The 20,301-nt window shown below is 37.9% G+C and overlaps 1 protein-coding gene across 3 annotated transcripts in view; it reads left to right on the top strand.

Annotated features, from left to right (window-relative positions):
* ROCK2 (Rho associated coiled-coil containing protein kinase 2) overlaps window positions 1–20,214 on the top strand; it is a 105,195-nt gene extending 84,981 nt beyond the window's left edge. For 2 of the 3 annotated variants that reach the window (XM_027641151.1, XM_027641152.1), the window contains 8 exons: window positions 348–524; window positions 3,018–3,088; window positions 4,062–4,150; window positions 4,911–4,989; window positions 5,192–5,453; window positions 6,034–6,247; window positions 10,376–10,482; window positions 11,696–20,214. In XM_027641151.1, coding sequence (XP_027496952.1) covers window positions 348–524; window positions 3,018–3,088; window positions 4,062–4,150; window positions 4,911–4,989; window positions 5,192–5,453; window positions 6,034–6,247; window positions 10,376–10,469 — 986 coding nt within the window. In that variant the 3' untranslated portion in view covers window positions 10,470–10,482; window positions 11,696–20,214. The remainder of the gene's footprint in view (window positions 1–347; window positions 525–3,017; window positions 3,089–4,061; window positions 4,151–4,910; window positions 4,990–5,191; window positions 5,454–6,033; window positions 6,248–10,375; window positions 10,483–11,695) is intronic. The other variant, XM_027641153.1, reaches the window with a different exon arrangement.
* The last annotated feature ends 87 nt before the right edge of the window (window positions 20,215–20,301 follow it).

Below are 20,301 nucleotides of genomic sequence, written 5' to 3'. Positions count from 1 at the left end.
TAATCTTAATAATATTTCTGCATTAACTGGGTTTATATCAATGTTTTACGATCGAAGTTGATGATCTGATGATTCTGTGACTTTTCATCTATTTTACACCATCTTATCAATCCTTTGATAGGGATCACTATCCACTACTAACTAAATCTGTCTGTAATCATACTTCATCTTGAAATTTATTTTAAAAAATTCTACTGCACACCATTAGAGCTAAATATTTTTTTCACTTGTGGTGGTTCCTTTGCAGTTACTGTGTTTATGTGATGAAATATAAAACTAATACTCTTTTCATAGAGATTCTGTTTTGACTTCTTTTCTACTTTTCCTCCTTTATGCTTTATGTTTAGTCCGTATCACTCAATCCCACACTATGGAATCCATGTCCTTTACCTATCAGCACTCTTCCACCTCTGTCAGTATTGCCACTAAGCCTTCCAGTTCTCGCACGCTTCTTGATTCTGATTCTGACTCAGAGGAAGAACCTTTGTCTTGTTCACACAGTCCTACAGAAGTTGATAGCACAGGTGACATGCCTGAGAAGTGTTTGGCTTTGTTCTTACTGTGTCCTTTTTTCTGTTTCAAAACTAACACTCTTAATGCATTATTAAAACAAAGAAACATAAATCTGGCAGTTAACACACTAAACTGACAGTAAACATTGCCATCAAAGACACAACAAATAAATGGCCTGTTTTCTCTAAACGTTTGCAAATACTTGCTGCCATGTCTTAAGCCACCATTTTTATTAAAGCATTGAATAAATGAGCCTTATGGCCTTGTTTTCAAGGTAACCTCTCTCCAGTGTTTGCAGCTATCTGTATGGCCCTACAAAAAGTTGAATCTTTGTGTTAAAGTGAAGTATGGAAACATCTGACTCCTCACATCTAAACATTGTCATCTTCTTGTAGAAATTCAATCTTCTGAGTATTACATTGTTTTGCCTTAATTTAAATCTTATATTTGATTCTTTTGTGGTAAGGCAAGCAAGATTTGTTAATTTTCCCAGATACATAAAGTATATAATGAATGATAAGACTCCAGTAAAACAGAACTGTGTTCTACTAATTCTATGTTCATTTTATATGACTGCACCTACACTCTTTCGAACAAAGCTTCTGTTTACTCTTAATGTCATAGGTAGGTTTTTTAGTTGCATTCAAATTCCTGTATGTCACTGGAGGTTCCTTTAAAGTGTGAATACCTTTCCACTGAAGGCAAAACTTCTTTTAGGATATCGACATTACTTCATTGAACTAGAGTAAAGACTAATGTATTTTTCTCTATTTTCCTCATTCTCTGTTTTTTACTATGAGGCTTCTAATAAAAGAAAAGTTATGTACATGCATAATTTTTTTCTTGTTAGCTGCTGTCATGGTTTGTGCATGGTTTTCTTTTGTTCTAAAGTAGAAATCATATCTAAGCTAGGACTTCTTGCTGACATAATTACAACAGGTTTGAGGTATGATCAGTGTGTTTTGTTGTTTCTTTCCCTCCTATTGCTTTATAAGCATGTGCTGCGAAAATTTTTGAATATTCTGTCCTTTCTCTGATCTGTAATCATTGAAGAATTATAATCAGAAACTCATTTTGTCCAATTTCGTGCAATGGTATTAGAGATTACAGAGAAAAATAGGAAAAACATTATATTTTAGGAAATAAGAAAAGCATGCATACTTTTTGCCCTACACATGCTTCCTGGATGTGGGGTAGGATTTTTTTTCATCAGCATTATGCTTGCTACACTTTGTATCAGGTGTAGTTGAAAGGAACAATGTAAGTGTCAGGTATGAGGCAAAATACATTTTATAGAACTGCATCATGTACTCAGTATATACATTAAAATGGGTTATCAACAGGCAATGCTGGTAGAGCAATAAATGTTGAAGACTGTGTATCCGAATACATAACCTTGCTTCAAGTCTCTCTAGGCACAATAACAATTCTATGAATATCTAATAACTATTTGTTCTGCTACGTTAAACATGGGCAGGAACCTGCAAATGCCCTCCGGTGAGAAAGAAAATAACATTTGCAATTTTGGAGTATGTTTTTACTCCTTCCACGGTTTTGTGTTTGTTAATGCTTAAGGCTTCATTATTTTTGACTTGGAGATTCCTCAGCAGCAGTAGAGGTTATCTGCTAGGGTAGAAAACTCTTTGGAAAAATATTATTCTAATTGAGTAGTTGCTCCTAATAAAGCAGAGGGGAAAGAAGTGCTTGTGTTAAGTGCAGCTATAAAAATAGGGTCAAAGGCTGTGTGATCCTGTGTGTCACCTACCACTGAGAAAGTGTGATCCTGGTGAGCTTTTGGTTGTGTCAGTACTATAGTTACTGCTGTAAATGTGTGTCAAGCAACAGCTGAGCACTTAATACTGTTGATAAATCAAATCTGACTAATGTGCCAGTGTAATATAAAATACTGCAAGTGTGTGAAAGGGCAGTTGAATTCAGGCAAGGCCTAAGGATTAACCAAAAATTACTTATTTCGAATTAGAAAGCCTAGGAGATACAGGCAGAATTAGAGAAAAGAAAAATTTTCAGACCAAAAAGTGTATTAGAATACTAAACTGACATTTTCCCCAGCATATGGGTTATTTGTGGTGGTAATTTGCCTTTTTTTGTCTTGAACTGGGTGTTATGTGGTCTGTACTAATAATACCTTTAGATGCTGTTGTAAAAGGTAAAGGTTGATAGACATAAGGCTTTTATGACTTGAAAAAATTACTAAAGGGAATGTGTGTGCTACAATTGCAAGTTTGCTCTTTCCCTTCCTCCTCGTGCTTACTACTTTTTTGTGATTGCATTGCTGGTTATTGGCTGTATTCATTAAAGATTATTTAATGTATTCCTGAACATTTACTGTGCTAAACTTTGCAAGACCTTGTACTGTTAAATAGGTCTTATGTTTGCTCTGTTGCTTTATTATTGATCTTCGGTAACTATTTTAAAATGCACAGTAGTCTCAAAAATGATGTTTTGTGAATATTTATGTTCTTTAATATATATATCTATTTCAGAATCAAGATTGGAAGGCTGGCTATCACTGCCTGTTAGAAATAACACTAAAAAATTTGGATGGGTTAAAAAGGTAAGAAAACCAGATTTCTGGTCTTGTTTCATGCATAGTCTGGATTTTAATCTGAATGCAGATTTTCAACACTTCCATTTTTATTTGATATGTGTTCTCTCATTACTTAAATGTATAAAATATGTTAGCTGGGATAGCTACCTCTGAGGGGAGCAGCTTAAGACAATTTTAATATGTTAAGACACTTCTTTGTCCAGCCAGAGGGGAGAAGAATCATTCATGGTCTTCAAACATTTATACATGCAGCTGTAAACATTCCCAACAGTATTTCATAGTTGAAATTCAGCAGAGGCTGGAAGCAGATGCCTTTGACAATTTCTTTATTTAGGAGATAAAACTAGCAACTACTTATCTGCCTTGTGCAGCCTTCACTTGTTTACTGCTTCTCAGTAACGTCTTTGATGGGTCTTTGTCCAAAATATAACATACACATTTTCATACCAGTTTGCTTACTGCTCAGTCATACTGTTAATTCTAGCCAAAATTCTAGAAATAGGGCATCTTCTAGGTAATTAGGTTTTTAATGAATATTGCTGGCTGTTCTGGTAAGTATAATAGTGATCTTTTTAGGTATGATCTCTTATATGACCTGCACACAGTCATCATAAGATGACACTGACTCTACCAGTTCAAGAAAAAATTAAATCAATAAAATAGAAAGGAAAAGCTTTTATCTTACTTTCTTCCAGACTTTAGATTTGTCTCTTCACAGATACTTAAATCTGTTTAGGTATCAACGAGTCTGATAACATATATTGATTTATCCAGTAATCAGGATTTCATTTGTTGTGCAGTGAATTTCTTGGCAAATCATGGACTTAGCATACAGTACTGTTATTGTTTATTTAGGTACCATTTAATAAAATCATAGAAAAATATCAATGCAACATCTGTGGTAATTGCTGGGACATCTCTGATCTCTGTGATGAGCTGGATTAAAATGTATATTTTATCCTTTGCTGTCTCCTAACAGTATGTAATTGTAAGCAGTAAGAAGATCCTATTCTATGACAGCGAACAAGATAAAGAACAATCTAATCCCTATATGGTATTGGATATAGAGTAAGTACTGCCATGTGTGATTCCTTCTTCTGATTTGCAGGTGAATTTTGTTGAAATGATTGTGACCAAAGGCCTTTTGAGATCCAGTCTGGGATCACAACGTCACATGGGGCATTTTTTTTTTTTTTAATTTGAACTACAGAGCTGGGCCCCTTAGGGTACCCACTGTGGGAAAGAGTTGAGTTTGCTGTAGGCATTGGTGCAGCAGCAGCAGCAGCAGCATGGTGTTCAGACTGATCCAGGGAACTCCACTGAGCCTGATGTAACTGAACTGCTCCCACGAGCTCAGCTAGACCTTCCTCACATACACATGGGAGCAAATCATGATTAGAGAACTGTAGCAGAGAGGCTATAATTTTCAGTGTTCTATATTTTCTCTTACAACATGTCCTTACAGGTGGGTTGTATAATTAATTAATTTTCTTAATAAATGTAGAATGTGTGTATTCAGAGGTTGGAGCGCAGGGAGAGGATTATGTTAGAAAGCTGCCAGCAATCATTAAAGTCACATGATGGTGGTTTTATTTATCCGTGCTGATATTTTTTTTGCAAATATAGCTGGATTCTTGTGAGTTCTTTTTATTTAGGGTTTTGGGAGTTCATGTGCAGGGTTGAAAGATAGGACTGGATTAAGTGATGAGAAATTTGTACTGACAAATCTTTAATGGCTCTAAGTCTTAATGTGTATCCTAAATTAATCTGTCAAATTTATTATTTTGGTAACATTCATTTTTGTCCTTATTGAAATAATTTCCTATAGCAAACTCTTCCATGTCCGACCAGTCACTCAGACTGATGTGTACAGAGCAGATTCCAAGGAGATTCCAAGGATATTCCAGGTATTCATTAATAAATTAATGTTTCTAGTGTAACAGACATGGTATTTCACACATTGTCAAAAATATTGTCTAATGAAATATTTACTAAAAAATTATTTAAAAATTACTTCTATTGTAATTCTTCAGTCTTTCTACTTAGATAGTTACTCTGAATTTACATTTGCCGTCTAGGAGTACTGAGATTATTTTGCTTTGATTCTAGATTCTATATGCTAATGAAGGAGAGAGCAAAAAGGAACAGGAATTTCCTGTGGAGCCCATGGGAGAGAAGTCAAATTACATTTGTCACAAAGGACATGAGTTTATACCTACTCTTTACCACTTTCCAACCAATTGTGAAGCTTGTATGAAGCCACTGTGGCATATGTTTAAACCTCCTCCTGCTCTGGAATGTCGCCGCTGCCACATCAAATGTCACAAAGATCACATGGATAAAAAAGAAGAGATTATAGCGCCTTGCAAAGGTAAATAGCAAGTATTTGAATATGCATATGGTGCTGGAGTCACAAGGCATTCTGATAGGTCAGAGGGTTCTATTAATGATCTGATACCAACTAAATGTAAGCAGGTCAGTTTTTCTTTTATTAATACGTAGCCATCAGCACCTTTCCAAGGGTGTCTCTGTGAGGGTCACTCACTGCTGTGAGTTAATGGCATGTGACCATGATACCTCTGTACCTGTTGTGTTGGCAACCTCATGCAGTAAAGCAGGGTGCTTGTAAGGCTGCTCACACTGTGTTGTGCTCTTTGTGTTAGTGGGTGTTACGGAAGAGATGACATTTGGTGAAGGTTACGCATTGTGACTCAATGTTATATAATTTTTTGGGCTCAGGCACACACTTTTCCATAGTACTAAATTGTTACTTTCTAAATATAAGGAGGAAGCACTGCCAGCAGCCAGGAAAGTTAATTTGGCAAAATCTGGTTCATTTTCTTTTGATTTCACTGTGTTGACTCTGGGAGTACCATAATCTGACAACTAATGTTGGGACGTGTTTAGAATAATAACAGTATTCATTTTTATTTTAAAAATTATTCTTACAGTGTACTATGATATTTCTACGGCAAAGAATCTACTACTGTTAGCTAATTCTACGGAAGAGCAGCAAAAATGGGTGAGCCGACTGGTGAAAAAAATACCCAAGAAGCCTCCAGCACCAGACCCCTTTGCTCGATCTTCTCCCAGAACTTCCATGAAGGTACAGCCAAACCAGTCCATCAGACGACCAAGTCGACAGCTTCCTCCAAACAAACCAAGGTGACACAAGGGCTGCTATTTAAGTTATTGCTTTAAGCGTTTTACTACAATTAATGTCATATAAGTTGATAGGAATAATTGACCACAAATGTAGTTGGCTAGTGATGTGGGGTCTAGCATGTAATCTTCTATAAACCTCATTTAGGTTACAAAAAGGTCCACTAGAAGAGCCACCATGTTTGTTCCCTTGTTTGCAGGACCTTGCACTATGTGTTAGTTAACTCTACCATATTGATAATGGATCTTACCTGTAACAGGCAGAACATGTACCATCATCTGTGACCTAATACTTCCTGTGAACTGATAGGGAAAATGGTGTTTAACCAGGCAAAGAGTCGGTGAGAAGGGGTGTGAAGATTTAAAAAAAAAAAAAAAAAGCTTAAAAATTTTCAGTGTGGCCACTACAGTACCTGATTTGAGGTTGAGCAATGATGTTAGGTGTTTGTGGTTCTGATGAACCTTGGAGAGAATTAGGTGCCTTCAAAAAGCAGTCTAGAAGGCCTCACACGTCACAAAAAAAACTACCTGTGTTTCGTTTCTTATTGCTCAGTTTTGAGGCATGTGTTTAAATTCCTGCCCTGCTCTAAAGTTAGACAGTTGATTGGGGATTCGTATGTTTGTGTGTTTCATCTGACCAAATGTATGTATTTCCATGTCTGACTCCATTTAGGAAGAGTTTTGTCAGGGTTCTTGTCCTAGTGTACAAAAGGAGCACACAGCTGATATGGCGAATCTTGCTTCTGTGTCTCTGCCCACACGGGTTCCACAGTGTAGAGCCTGTTGCTGTAGTGGCAGGCACCTGTCTGAGCATCACTTGTGCTTTTTGAAAGAGAGCAGGAAGATGGGAGGCAGAGGGGGTCACTATTTGGTCAAGTCATTTACCCAAAGGATGAGAGAATTTGGTTTCAATTCCTTATTCAGTCTAGAAGGACTCATGCTCATGTCTCGTGATTCCTAAAAGTGATAGCATTCTGCAGGTAGCATTTATGTGATTGCACAGTACAGAGTTTCTGGTTTTCTTCCAGTGTACCTTTTTCATGACCTGCAGCACTAGCTAATATTGTGCTTCTATCAGTCCCCAGTTGCTGGCAGCCTGTGAAAAGGTTGGCCTGACTTGTTTGTTACAGTATTCCAGCAGCAATGGACAGTTCAGCAAAGGCTTAACATTTTTCTCCAGGGAGGTAATTTGGCAGTGGCTAGACAGGATTGCTGTCCTTATGTCTGTGACCAGACTGGCACCAGTGTCTCAGCTGGCTGGGTGAGAACAGGGTTGGTTGAGTTGCCAGAGTTACAGGAGGGAATGCAGGAAAGTGCTTGCTGTGATGCTGCCGTTACTCCAAAACATCCTTATGCTGCAAAGAGTTACATCTTAAACAAATATTGGTATTTTAATGGGTGGAAATGCATAGTGAAAGGACTTGAATTAATTTAATTTCACTTCCCTCCTAACTTTCATGCAGTCTAATTTTTGGTGATTTAATTTACATATTTAAAAGAGAGTCAGACCTCATAATTTGGATTTTAAATTAATAGATTTTTTTTATTATAATCATGAAGGAAAAAGGGGTTTAATCACTTTTTAGGGACCCATTATTGAAGAGTTTCTTTGTGCAAAACTAATGAAAATACCAATGATAGGATTGAAGCACGAATCAAGGAAACATTCATGACAACTTGGAGGACAAGCAGAATGCTTTTCTTCTGTACTAAATTAGACTGTGTTTACAGTCTAATTTAGTAGCATTATTCTGTTTCTTACTGTTTATATGTAAAGGTAGATTATAAATTCTGATTCTTTTTCGATAGCTATTCTTAGATGTTCTGAAAATAATTTTTCTCCTTCCAACATCCTTTTTTTAATCTTCATGACCTTTTGTACAAAATGGTATAATAACACAGTATTTACTCTACCATTCTATACTGGTGGAAAAAGGGGGAGGATGAATATTTTTGTATGTAAACCATTTTACTTTTTCAGTTAAAGTTTCCAAGTTAGCTTTGCAAATGTACCTAACAGATGAAAAGTGTAGCTCTCTGAGGTCGTGTCACCTATCACCTTACTAATGCAGGTCTGTCAAACCAGTGGAAATTTGTATGGATTTAAACACCTTTAATTAAGAAACCACATACTCATAAATTACTGTAATGGCTGTGGCCAATTTATATCTGACTGGTGCTTCTATGAGGCTTTTGTGGAAGGGCTTTACCATATGGAATAATAAATTTTCCTTTATGAACTTTATTAAGAATGAAGATGGGGACTGAGTGGCTGGGGACATGCAGTGGGTCCTGACAGCAGGGCAGGCTCTGGGACTGCACCAAAAGGAGCACAGCCAGATGATTAAAGGAATAGGTTATCCACCTCTGTTCACTCCATAGTCTGCTGCAAGATAGTGCCTCTGTGTCTGAGCCCTGAAATTCCAGCTAGACAATGACACACCGGGGAAGGACCAAGCAGAGGCCACCAGGATGGTCAGAGCAGATGCCTGAGGGAGCTGGGCTTGTTCAACCCAGATGAAGGACATCTCCAGGGACTGTCATAGCAGCCTGCCCTGGCCTGTGGGGAGGGTATCCAAGAGACGGAGCCAGGCTCTGCAGTGCTGCATGGTGGGAGGGTGAGAAACAAGGGGCTCACTTGAACCAAGAGACTTTCCAGCTGGATAGAAGGAAAAGTCAATGCAGGGAGGCAGGCTGGTGAGGTTGGACAGGCTCCATCCCTGGAGGCTTCCAAGACCTGACAGGACAAGGCCTTGAGCGTCTTGGGCTTGCCTTGTAGCTGCTTTGAGCAGGAGGTTGGGCTAGAAACTTCATGAGCTTCCTTCCAAGCTGCATGGTCCTAAAAATGCTGTCCCTCCTAGGAATTTCACACAGTGATTGTTTCTCCCGAGGTTTTCATGGCTGTTGTTCTTTGTGATGATTTAAGAAAGGGCAAACCAGATTTTCCTACAGACCATATAACTTCTGTTTAGCTGTCTGTTCGATCATGCCAAAAGAATAATTTCAAATTGAAAAAAAATCAACTTTAATGTATTTTAATTCCTAATTAATTAAGTTTTATAGCTGTAGTTTATATAACAAATTAATATTGAGCCTTTTCAGGGGTATATCACATTTAAAGGTTCAAATAGTTTAAAACTTTAAAACCTAAAAATGCAAATCCTCCTGAAACCCATTTTGTTTAGAGCATGTGATTAACTATATTAAACAGTGTAGTCTGTTTACACTGATGCTCTGTTAGAGTAAGGTTTCTATGTCTGCCTCCTATGCTCGGCATATAATCCGGGTTAAAAGTCCTTTGAGCTCACTGAAGAGACAACTAGACTGGGGTTCATTTCTTGTAGCTATAGCAGTTGAGAAGTTACTACTTAAGATATTTGTCTAAGATCCTTCAATAACTACAGAAAGAGATGAATGCTTCTAGACAATGATTCACTCCATCCCAAAACAAATGTCTTAAATAAGTAAAATGAGTCATTTGCTGACAGAGTTTGCCTTGCTTGCTTTCTTTGTTCTATAGTGACCATAGAAGGAGCACAGACAGCAAGGCCCAGAGAACAAGTTGATATATCCTCTTTTTTGGCATTGCTTAGATTTAAGCCATGAGCTACAGAATAGCTGTATAGTGTAATCACGCTGTATTTGGGATACAGTAAAATAATGCTGTATTTTGTATGTTTAGAGGAAGGTTTCTTATTCATTGTTCTGTTCAGCAATCAAAGTTACTTGATTTTCTTGGAAAAATTGTTAGCTTTGCATTGTTGTCTGGAAAGAGATAAAAGGAGAGCATAAAACCACCTGAGTCAACAAGAACAGCAGCAAAACAAAAAGCAGCTAATTTTATAAAATGTACTTGTTGGTCTTTCCTACTGAAATTTTTTTGGGAAAAAAATCAATATGGTAGGTGTTCTATATTGAATTAAATTATTTTTGAGATGAATTTTCAATGAGTACAATATTCCTAGCTTACATGAACACTAACTGAATCTTGATATTCCATGACAGACAAAGGAACAAACCCATCTACCTAAAATAGTCTTTTAGTTAAAAAGGTTTAATGATAACAAAAGGAATTTGGAAGACTTTCATAGAAGTGTCACACTCATTAAACATCAAACCCTCCTGTTGCAGATTACTTGATCTGGCATTTAAGGACTGGGATTGGTCATTTGATGATGTTGATGATATTGATGGTGATGATGATGACGATGTTTTTGATTTCTGAAGAAGTATAAGGGGTAAATCTAAAATAGAGAGGAATGGATTTGTTTGCCTTTGAATACAGCATGCTATGTTGGATTTTGTTTCTCAAAGCAGAGAAAATATAAGATCTCATTTTAATATTTTAAACAGTGAAAATGAGATTCTGTTCATGATGTTGAACTTTTAGAGGAGTCATTTTCATTAGAACAAGTTGTTGCCTTTGTCAGTGTTTTCATTTTTCTAATTTTAGATCTTTTTTTTTTCCAAATTCATGTCTGCCTGCCTGAAAAAAAAACCCTGCTGTTGTCAGTCATTGCTCATGTATAATGCTAATACTTTTAACCTCAGCAGAGAGTATTTGAAGGATAAAAGGAAGATAGTAGCAGCTGGATGTTTAGCTGGAATAGACTTAGCATTTACAAATACTTTTCATTTTTAAACTTTTAATATAAACTGACTATGGCTAGCAGACATGAAATCACTGGAGTTCTGCATTTTGCTTTTCTACCTTGTGTTCTGAAGTGAATTTGACTTGGCTTTCCTTTGCAGTGCTGTGCTTTCTGGGTAGCTAACCATGCATTTGAAAATTATGTAAACAAATGGGCTTTGCAGCTTCTGTGATGTGGTTTCCTTGACTGCTTTAGGAAAGATCCGGCCATTGCAGTGATTTAATTTGTCCCATGGCTTAATTGTGAATGTACTGGAAATAGTGTTACCTATTTTATAGATCTCAGTTTAATAATTTTATATGTTGATGCAATCTTTCATTTACACAGAAAAAAACCTCTAAATGTTAAATGCCTGAGAATTCTTTCAAACAGTTTGTGAGGTTTTTCTCAGCCATATAAAAGAAGGGGCGATGGCAGCAGCACTGGGGCTGCACCTCAGCTGTGCTCAGGGAACTGAGACACCAGCTCCTGTGGAATTAACCAGCTGAGCGTTCACAGTAACAAGCATTGCGTTAATTAAATATACTGCATCTTTATGTACTAAAAGTTTACAAGTCACTAATCTTTTAGAAGTGACTATTACCTTGTGCATATTGTACCCTCATATATTATAAGGGGGTTTAACTGATTTGGGATCATAATGCCTAAGGATGCGCTGTCCTTAAGTAACAATGCTGTTGGATGCACTTCTCCCAAGTATGATGATGAGCCCATCTTAAATTAAGACTTTGGAAAAGTATGTTTTTGTCAGATTTACATTTGTTGCATTTACTGACCAACCTTCCTGCTTCTTTTTCAGCTAACTGCTTTCCGTGAATGCAGACACAGTTCAAGGTGATAATTTTCTTCCCATTACAGCAAGACTGAAACATATCCCAAAATATATTAAAAATATATATTTTCCTGAGAGATTGTGCTATATATATCAGAGGTTTACATTTTTGCTGCAATATAAATTACTAATCTGAGGGTTTTCCTGTATTCTCCCAAGTGACTGATCAATTGAGGAATGGTTGGCAAATAGTAAAAGGATATGTTAGGTAACCTTTTAAACTCTGTTCCACAAAAGCTTTCTTGGCAAGACACATACACTACATTTCATTAAAGGATTGAGAGGAATGAATATTAAATGGAAGAAACTGATTTCTCAGCTTTTGTAAAGATGCCACCAGCACGTCTGCAACCAGAACCGGAGGAAGATCCACCATAGTGATATAGACTGCATCTGTAAGAAGTGACCATTATACTGTGTATATATATTGTACTGTAATACTGCAAGAGGGTTTTAAAAATCTTTCCACTTTATTTTTTTATGCTTATTAATCAGATACCGTTACTTATTGCAGTTGCAACTATGCACTTGTATAAAGCCATACTGTTGAAGTTTATATCATTCATACACGTCTATCAGAAGCTGCATGTCAGTGTTCAGCAGCTAGTATAGGTTTGAAGTATGTACTAATTTCAGCTGTACGTCATCATGGGCAGTCCTGTTTTACCTGTCTAATAGCCTTAATTTAAACTTTTTTCAATTTTTTTTGCCCATTCTTTCTATTTAAGGAAAAAGAAAGTTTACCGGCTCTTAGAATGCAATTTTGCTTTGTGGCAGAAAAAATAGTGCACTATTTTTACACCTAGTAAGTATATCAATGTCAGCCTATTTTGAATGTATATTGACTGGTTTTAAGGGTGGAGAAGTGTTGGTTACAGAAACAATGTCGGAGAGCATTGGAATTACCAGACCATTTGCTTGTACATGTAACTGCTCATCCAGCCCTTTTTACGAACCTCAGTACTAGTTATTGACTTATATTAACCCTCATTAAGTGCTATGAAACTTCATTTTGCCTTGTTTTTGCATACTCTCCTAGATGTGTTTTTTTTTTTTATTTTTGGAAAGAAAAAGAATCTGTGACTATTTTTACATTTCACAACACAATATCCAAGGACTGTCACAAACTTTAAGAAAAGTAAAACATACTGTAGATGTATTTTAAAGTTTTAATCTGGTTCTCTAGCACATAGCTGTAGGCATAGATAAATATTTCAGTAGTGCGTTTTGAGAACTGATAGCTGGGAAGAAAGGGCCTCAGAGGCACTTAACCTGACTTCTTTTTTTTAACTTGGAGTTGTACAAAAAATATAATTTATGTGGGCTCATTCATGATGTGTTCATAATTATCCCAGAAAATGCATGTTTTATACAACTACAGTATGTGATGTTAAACATATTGACAGTAAAAAATATAGTCTCCTATTTGGTCTCTTTATATATATATATAAATATATATATATATTTAAAATATATATATATATAAAATATTGTGTGGGAGTGCAGTAATTTAAAATATGATCTAACACTTCAATGAAGGAGGACATTTCACTTTAAAATTTTTTTTGTTTTTGTTTTTTAAAGAGTGTTGAAATGTTTGGAAGGATAGGACCATGATTTATTTAACACTATCATGAAAAGTGAACTTGGAAACACTGAAATACTGAAAATTAAAAAATATATTTACATTTTGTAACCTCTACTACAGTTCAGCTTAACAGAGCCAGAATGTATTCAGTCTTCTATTTATGCACTCACAAAGTAAAATGTTGTTTGTGAGTTCTTAAAATCGAAGCTAAAACTTTCATATCATTTTTTATTAGGTATTCTAACCCAGCGCACAGCTACAGTGTTTTTTCCCTGCTTGTTTTGATTTACAGAAATACGGTATATTTTTAGGTGATGCAGATATGCATAGAGAACAACATTAAAAATGTATACAGTAAAACTGTTTCCGTTCACTGAATGCATAAATATTTTATATATATATATAAAAAAATGTTACATTGTGGGAAGTTCTATCCTTTTCTGAATTGGAGAATATTATATATATATTTTTAAATAAACTATTTGAGTAAGGTAAAATAGTTCCTGAACTTGAGAAGCTGGTAATTAATTGAATTTAATTGAATTTAATTATAGAGGCAACTACTGCGGCAGACATGGGAAAGGCAAGGACAAAGCCTGTGTGAGGAGGGAGCGCAGACTCCAGGGGAGCTGTTTGGCAGCTCCTCCACTGCTGGGGCTGGATCCATTGCACTTTTCTCTCCCTGGCCTGCCCTCATTTACTGTTAATCCCTGGGGCCCTGTTAAGCCTGACATTTCAGGAAATGTACTATATTATAGTATTTACTGGCCCCAGTTTATACGTTCTGTGCATTTATACATTGCAGCAGGCTGTATTGAGATGGTGTTGTAGAGCAGTACAGGCTGAGAGAGCGCACTGGAGGTCCTGTGCTCTGACCTCTACCTCAGAGCAGGGCTAACTTAGCACCAGTTCCTCAAGGCCAGTGGTATGATGTGTATGAACCTTGATTTGTACACAGGACACAAAAGGCAAAGCTGCTCTTCTGTTCTTCTCACTTGTCCTACTGTGAAACGCAAAGAACTCTTAAATGCCGGTTCCTGGAGATTGTGTTGTTTCCTTATTGTCCAGTGGTGACCTTTTAACATTTTTGAGAGAAGGGTATATTCATGAACTAAAGAATATTTTTCTTGAAAGCCACAGATGTTTAAACACTTTCATTTTGTAACAGGGTTGTCCCAGCAAACAGGACATTTTTATGGCCTGAATGATTTATCTATAGAAAATTCTGTCACTGCAAGTCCTTTTGTTTCACAAGAGTAAACAAGTAGCATAGCCAAGCTGCATATTAACCTTCTGGAAAAATCAGGGTTCAAACTTGGATCCAGAAGCTTCGGACACTTGTAGGGAAGTTGCTCTTTAGTTCCCAATCCAAAAGCTCACCAGCAGAGAAGCTGGACAGGAAGACCCCGTTGGAGTTACCGTGTCAGTTGTCAGAAAGACCTTTCTGCAAGGAGATTTCCACTTCTGTCCTAGTTGTGTGCTGCAATTCCCTACTTCTAGTGTTTCCTGCCAAAGCGCAGCCCCTCCCAGCACTACCAGCAATCCAGCACCACGTCTGCTTTTACTAGAGGAAAACTGTGGTTCTTGTGCTTCTGAGCATGGTTGATGCTGTAACCAAAATGTGACCCAGAATCACATACCATGTAGGACTTGGAAACATGCAAGAGGCCCATGGATCTCGGCAGTCAGTGACAGGGGCCAGATTAAAAACATCACTGAAATTCCACTGCAAGTGTCCAGATCTCTTACTACCTCTTGATGGCACTGAACCTCCTACATTTTGACAGACATTCAGTGGCTCTCTGAAGGCACCAAGGCCAGAAAAGCTACCAGTGAAATTGTATGCTTTTTCTCTTTAGTTTCTCAGGCAGTGTCAAGTGATCATGAGAAATTTGAGCATTTGTGTTTGTAATCTTATAATCTATTAGTTTCCCATCTAGCTTTGAGAGAATCATCCTTGGAAGAGGATTTATATATTTTGGTCTCAAGTGCCTTTACCCGTCATATGCTTGTGAGGTGATATTTGGGATGCTGCTGTGAAAGGGGGAAATGTATATGAAAACAAACTTCTTACCTGCATTGCTCTTACAAACTCTTACTGTCTCCTAATTCTGTTTCTGAGGCAGGTGAACATAACAGTACATGGTCCACTTCAGTGAACTTGAGTATTTCAGTCTCTTTCACATTCCTGGATAGTTTGCCTCAGCATTGATGTTAAAATAAGGATTAATTTATTTTATCATAGAATCAGAGACTATCTCAAGTTGGAAGGGACCCATAAAGATCATGGAGTCCAACTTCCTGCTCTTCACAGGACAACCTAAAACTAAATCATATGACTAACAGCATCATCCAGACACTCCTTGAACTTTGACAGGCTTGGTGCCTTTTCAGTGCATTACAGTTTTTTATGGACTGTCATCTCTGCACATAGTACACTTTAAACTGAAAACATTATTATTTTTAAGATTAGCTTCTGAACCACTTAGGGTTTTATCAGCATCCCAAGGATCATGTGTTTTTTCCTACTGCTTAGAAGTATCCTCCATAAGAGCAGGAAGGAGTCTTCTTTTGGATCTCTGTAAAATATGTTGATGGAGTGGTTCTGAAACTAGTTTGTGTTCTTGGTTGAAGTTGCCTATCAAGTGGACAGGAATATACTCAGACATTCTCATCTGAGAAATGAGATGAGTCTATTGAGATGTATGTGGCTGAAAAGAGCACCGTGGTTAACACATCGAGCCTAATTGTCCCCAGAAACTACTGTAGTGAATGGAAAATCTCACTGTAAAACCACAGCTCCAAGAAGTGGGGATGCAGAGGAACTGTAATTTATTGGCACAAGGATGCTGATTACCAGGCCTTATTAATGAAGATTGGCGTTTGGAGTCTTTGCCCCTTTGTAGGAAGGAAGCATTGTTTTATAAAGGTAAGAAAGACACGTTACTGCTTGCTAATGGAAGGGTGAAGCCTTGGATTTGACTGCAGGTGGTTTTGCTCCAATAATCTTAAGAGAAGCTCCATGATAAAAGTGATCTTTCAAGAGGAAAGTCACAGTGAAAGCCAACAAAATTTCAAAGTTATAAATGTATGTAGTCCCGCATACTTTAAAGAAATCTGGAAACACGTCACCCTGAAAAGAAAGGGCAGAGAGCACAGTAATTTCATTTTTTGAAGGATCTACATAGAAATGCTTTCACAGACAAGACAACCACATGTGATGCTTTGGTCTATTGCCCCATTTTGAGGTTGAGGCCTTTGGTGTTTGTTCAGAGATGTGAGCCTGTTTGTATGTATACTCTTACACTGTGTACCAGTGGGCCTCGTAGGTCATCTAGTTCTTGTCATTTGTTATTGCTCTTTGGGGTGTTTTTTGCCCAGGATGCTGTTGCAGCACTGGGTAAGCATGGCCACCCAATAAGAAGTACATCAGGCTTGTGAGATCACTGCCAATCCTCTTCCTTTGGGTCACCAACTTCAGGCACTGAATTGCCTTGGATATGTGCTACTTTTTATTAACAAGTGAACTGGTGGAAATGTTTTCTGGAGGTATCTGAGATATTAAATAACTTTTTTGAGGCTGAAGGAGCCAGGAGTCCCACTGTCTGAGCCCTGTTTCATATCTGCTTGCCCTGGTGGTGTCTCTTGCCTCAGCTGTGTTCCACTTTCCAATAGACTCTCAAAGCAGATCTTGCACATGGGTGCAGGTCTGGCTGCAGCTTCAGGACTTGCATTTATTTGCTGGATCCCATGGCCTCATGTGTCTGTGTGATGTCCAGCATATTACAATCCTTATGTCCCGGAGGCCAACAAATTCAGTAGGACCTGTGTAGCCATTACCCCCCTCTGCAGTGATGGAAGGACTAGATAAATACAATAAGAAGGCTCCCCTACATGTTTCGTATCCTGTTCAGAGATACAGCAATGGGAGTTGTATTACTGGAAGGGGGGCAAACATGCAAGCTTAAAAAAAAAAAAAACAAAGCTGAGAGAGGAAAGTATCCTTGAGCTCAGAGTCCATGAGGACTGAAAGTTGTGCCAACAGTGCATATCATGGGAAAAAAATTTAAATCTCACAAGATAAGTCGCTCTCTTGAAAGTCAGACCACTGGAATCTTTATTTAGTCAGTTGCTCAAAGGTGAAAGAATTTCTTTACAGTAATTGGGTACTTAAAATATGCTTTACACGAGCTCAATTTGTGCTCCATTAGTCATGATTTACATGACAGAGAGGACGCTGAGGCATAGGATGTGTATTCTTCCATTTATGATTTTCATATAATTTGAGTCAGGTCAGCATCTTGGTATTGTTGGCCAGAGCCTTCAAATTCCAAAGCAGAATTCTTGTACATCGCAGAGCAGGCATATGCACCGATGACTTGCAATTACAATAAGGTGGTAAGTAGGATTGATTTCAGCATGGAGCCATGTTACTATTCAGTTTAAATCAGAATTATCATTAGCTAACTTCTCTTGTCACATTTTAGGCTGGTGCAGGTTCTGTTCTTTACATCAGTTTCCAGAATACTTGACAGATAAAACAAGATGTCTGTCCAGTTAAGGTTCCCTCCTTGTGAGTCGGTGATAGCACATAATGCACAGAAGTACTTGTTTAGGCTACTGACAATTTAAGACAGTTACGAGCTGAAATAATGAAACAAAACAGGGTGTTAACAAAATTTTGACAAGTATTTAAATTGTCTTTCAGGTATCCCCAGTTAAATTTCATCAAAAGTATAATTTTAAAAACCTCTTATTTTACCCCTAGTCCAAAGACTGGGTTATTTTTCAAGACAGAGATGGTGTTTGCCCCAAACCTCTTCCAGTGTAGAATGGAATAGTTGACATCTTTAACTTGAAAATATCTGTATGTCTATCTTGCCATCAGGCAGGAAACACCTGAGGTCCATCAGGACTCAGGTCTCTGAGACTGCCAAGATCTTGCAGTTGGATCCATCTCAAGTGATGAGCTGTCACGTTCTTAGGTGATGTTTATTGTGGTTCCCAGACACCTGTTTGACCTCAACAGCTATCATCTCCGAGAACTCTGAAGCATCCTGGAGAACTGTGGCTCAAAATCAAGCAAATTAAAATTCAGTACAAATCAAGAACTTAGTAACATCTTAAGATTTTTTCTCAGCTTTCTCACCTTCCAAACTGAGACATCCTCAGAGCATTATTATTGATGAAGGCAACATTTTATGTTCTGCTTAATACATAAATATGAATTCCAAGTATCGAAGAATTTGGAAGGGAGTGGAACAAACCAGCCTGAAGAGAATTTGGAGGGGAGTAATTATTATTTATCATTGGAGAAAATACATGGCTGGCAAACTACCTCATTTGAGTTGATCTCCACATCTGTGTAGCTTTTCATTTATAATAGTTCCTCCTGTGGGCTCTCAGGGGTTAATTCCTCCCCCCCCCCCCCCCCCCTCTCCCTTACATATGTCCCTAAATAGATAAGGATTGGTGGAGGATACCTCATTTAAAGAAGTGAATGAAGCCATTTTGCAAGTTTTAAGCTGATTGGGACTGTTCAGCTAATGGTGAATTACTTCCTCCAGAAAGTCAAACTGCACTAAAATCCACCTTTGGAGCTGCAGTGTTTGGGAGTGTTGCTGCCTCCCTGACCTACTCTTTTCTCTCCTCTTTTAATAGATTAGATTAGCAGAGCCAGGATAGGGAGCAGCTACATGCACAGCATAAGCCAGTAAGAGAGGCTTGGGGGTCAGGCAGGGACAAGGACTCCTGAGCAGTCCAAGCAACAGCATCCTTTACTGGATTAGAAGAGCACAAAGAAACACATCTTTGTGCACAGTTTTACTCTGCACAAAATGCCCTGTGTTAGAAAGGCCCAGAGGGTGGGGGAGAGGGTGGTTTTTCACATGTGTTTGATGTTGCTGTTCACTGAGGACAGTTCAGAAAAAGTAAACTATGTGCATCTTACACTGTTCACATCCTCACTTTCAGGCACGCAGCCTGCTGCCTCGAGTCACGTCCTCATTCCTTCCTCTGGATAGTAAATCTGGTAAATGTTTTCTCTCATCCAGTTAAAGTGAGCTTGTAGCTTACCTGTTGCCAAATGCCCAGTCACAGTTCATCATATCCACAGCTGGAGATATTTGGAGTTGTTCAGTGGACTGTACTGGAATTCAGAGCTTGTCTTTTCACAGGCAAGGAAACAAACTTTTTGAAAGCCCTGACAGGGCCAGGTTTTGTCAGCCAGGACAAGACAGGCTGTGTTACCTTGTGAGCATGTTGTGAACTGGTGCAATTAGACACGGAGTGTGTAATTCCACACTCAAGCAGCATCTGTGAATGGAGCTTTATTACTTCAGTCCCGTGAATAAAAGTGGCTTACTGGCTTACACCCACTGCAATAAATCCAAGCAGCTTTCCCTGCCTGCCTTTGGCTCACTGCTGCATTAGGCAGCAACCAACTTGTGTCCACCTGATACTGATGAATGACAAGTTTAACAAGATTTATCCTCCTTGTGTATCTTGTCTAAAGCTGCTGCCTTTAATCCAGCCACTGAGAAGATTATGCTTTACATACTGGAAAACACAAGGTCAGCGCTTTCATGGGGCTTGCCCAGAACTGGAATGTATGTCTGCTTACGAAAGTGAAGGAAATTAGTCTCTGGGAGGAAAAAAAAAGTGTGTAAAACTATTAACTGCTACTGTCTGATTTGTTCCATATCTCTTGCAGCTTGAATGAGAACTCATGGTCCAGCTTTCCAAGTCCACAAAATTACTCTACCTTAGCTCGTGAATTACCCAGCTTTGTTTCTTTTCCTCAGTCTTTTTTTCACACAGGCTTCTAAGGAGCTTTATTCAAAATATGTTACGTATCCTATTAAGAACTTTCTTAAATGCGTTTTCAGCATTTTATGATGGAAGAAACCAAATTAAGGTGCTGATTCTCAAACCAAAAATGGAGCAGCTTCACTTTGCTGCAGCATCACTCAGGAGTATGAAACAT

Source organism: Corapipo altera, unplaced genomic scaffold (genome assembly GCF_003945725.1).
Source record: "Corapipo altera isolate COAL_440 unplaced genomic scaffold, ASM394572v1 46, whole genome shotgun sequence".
NCBI classification, from domain to species: domain Eukaryota; kingdom Metazoa; phylum Chordata; class Aves; order Passeriformes; family Pipridae; genus Corapipo; species Corapipo altera.
The sequence above is the reverse complement of the archived record's forward strand: the minus strand, read 5'-3'. Positions and strand labels throughout refer to the sequence as shown.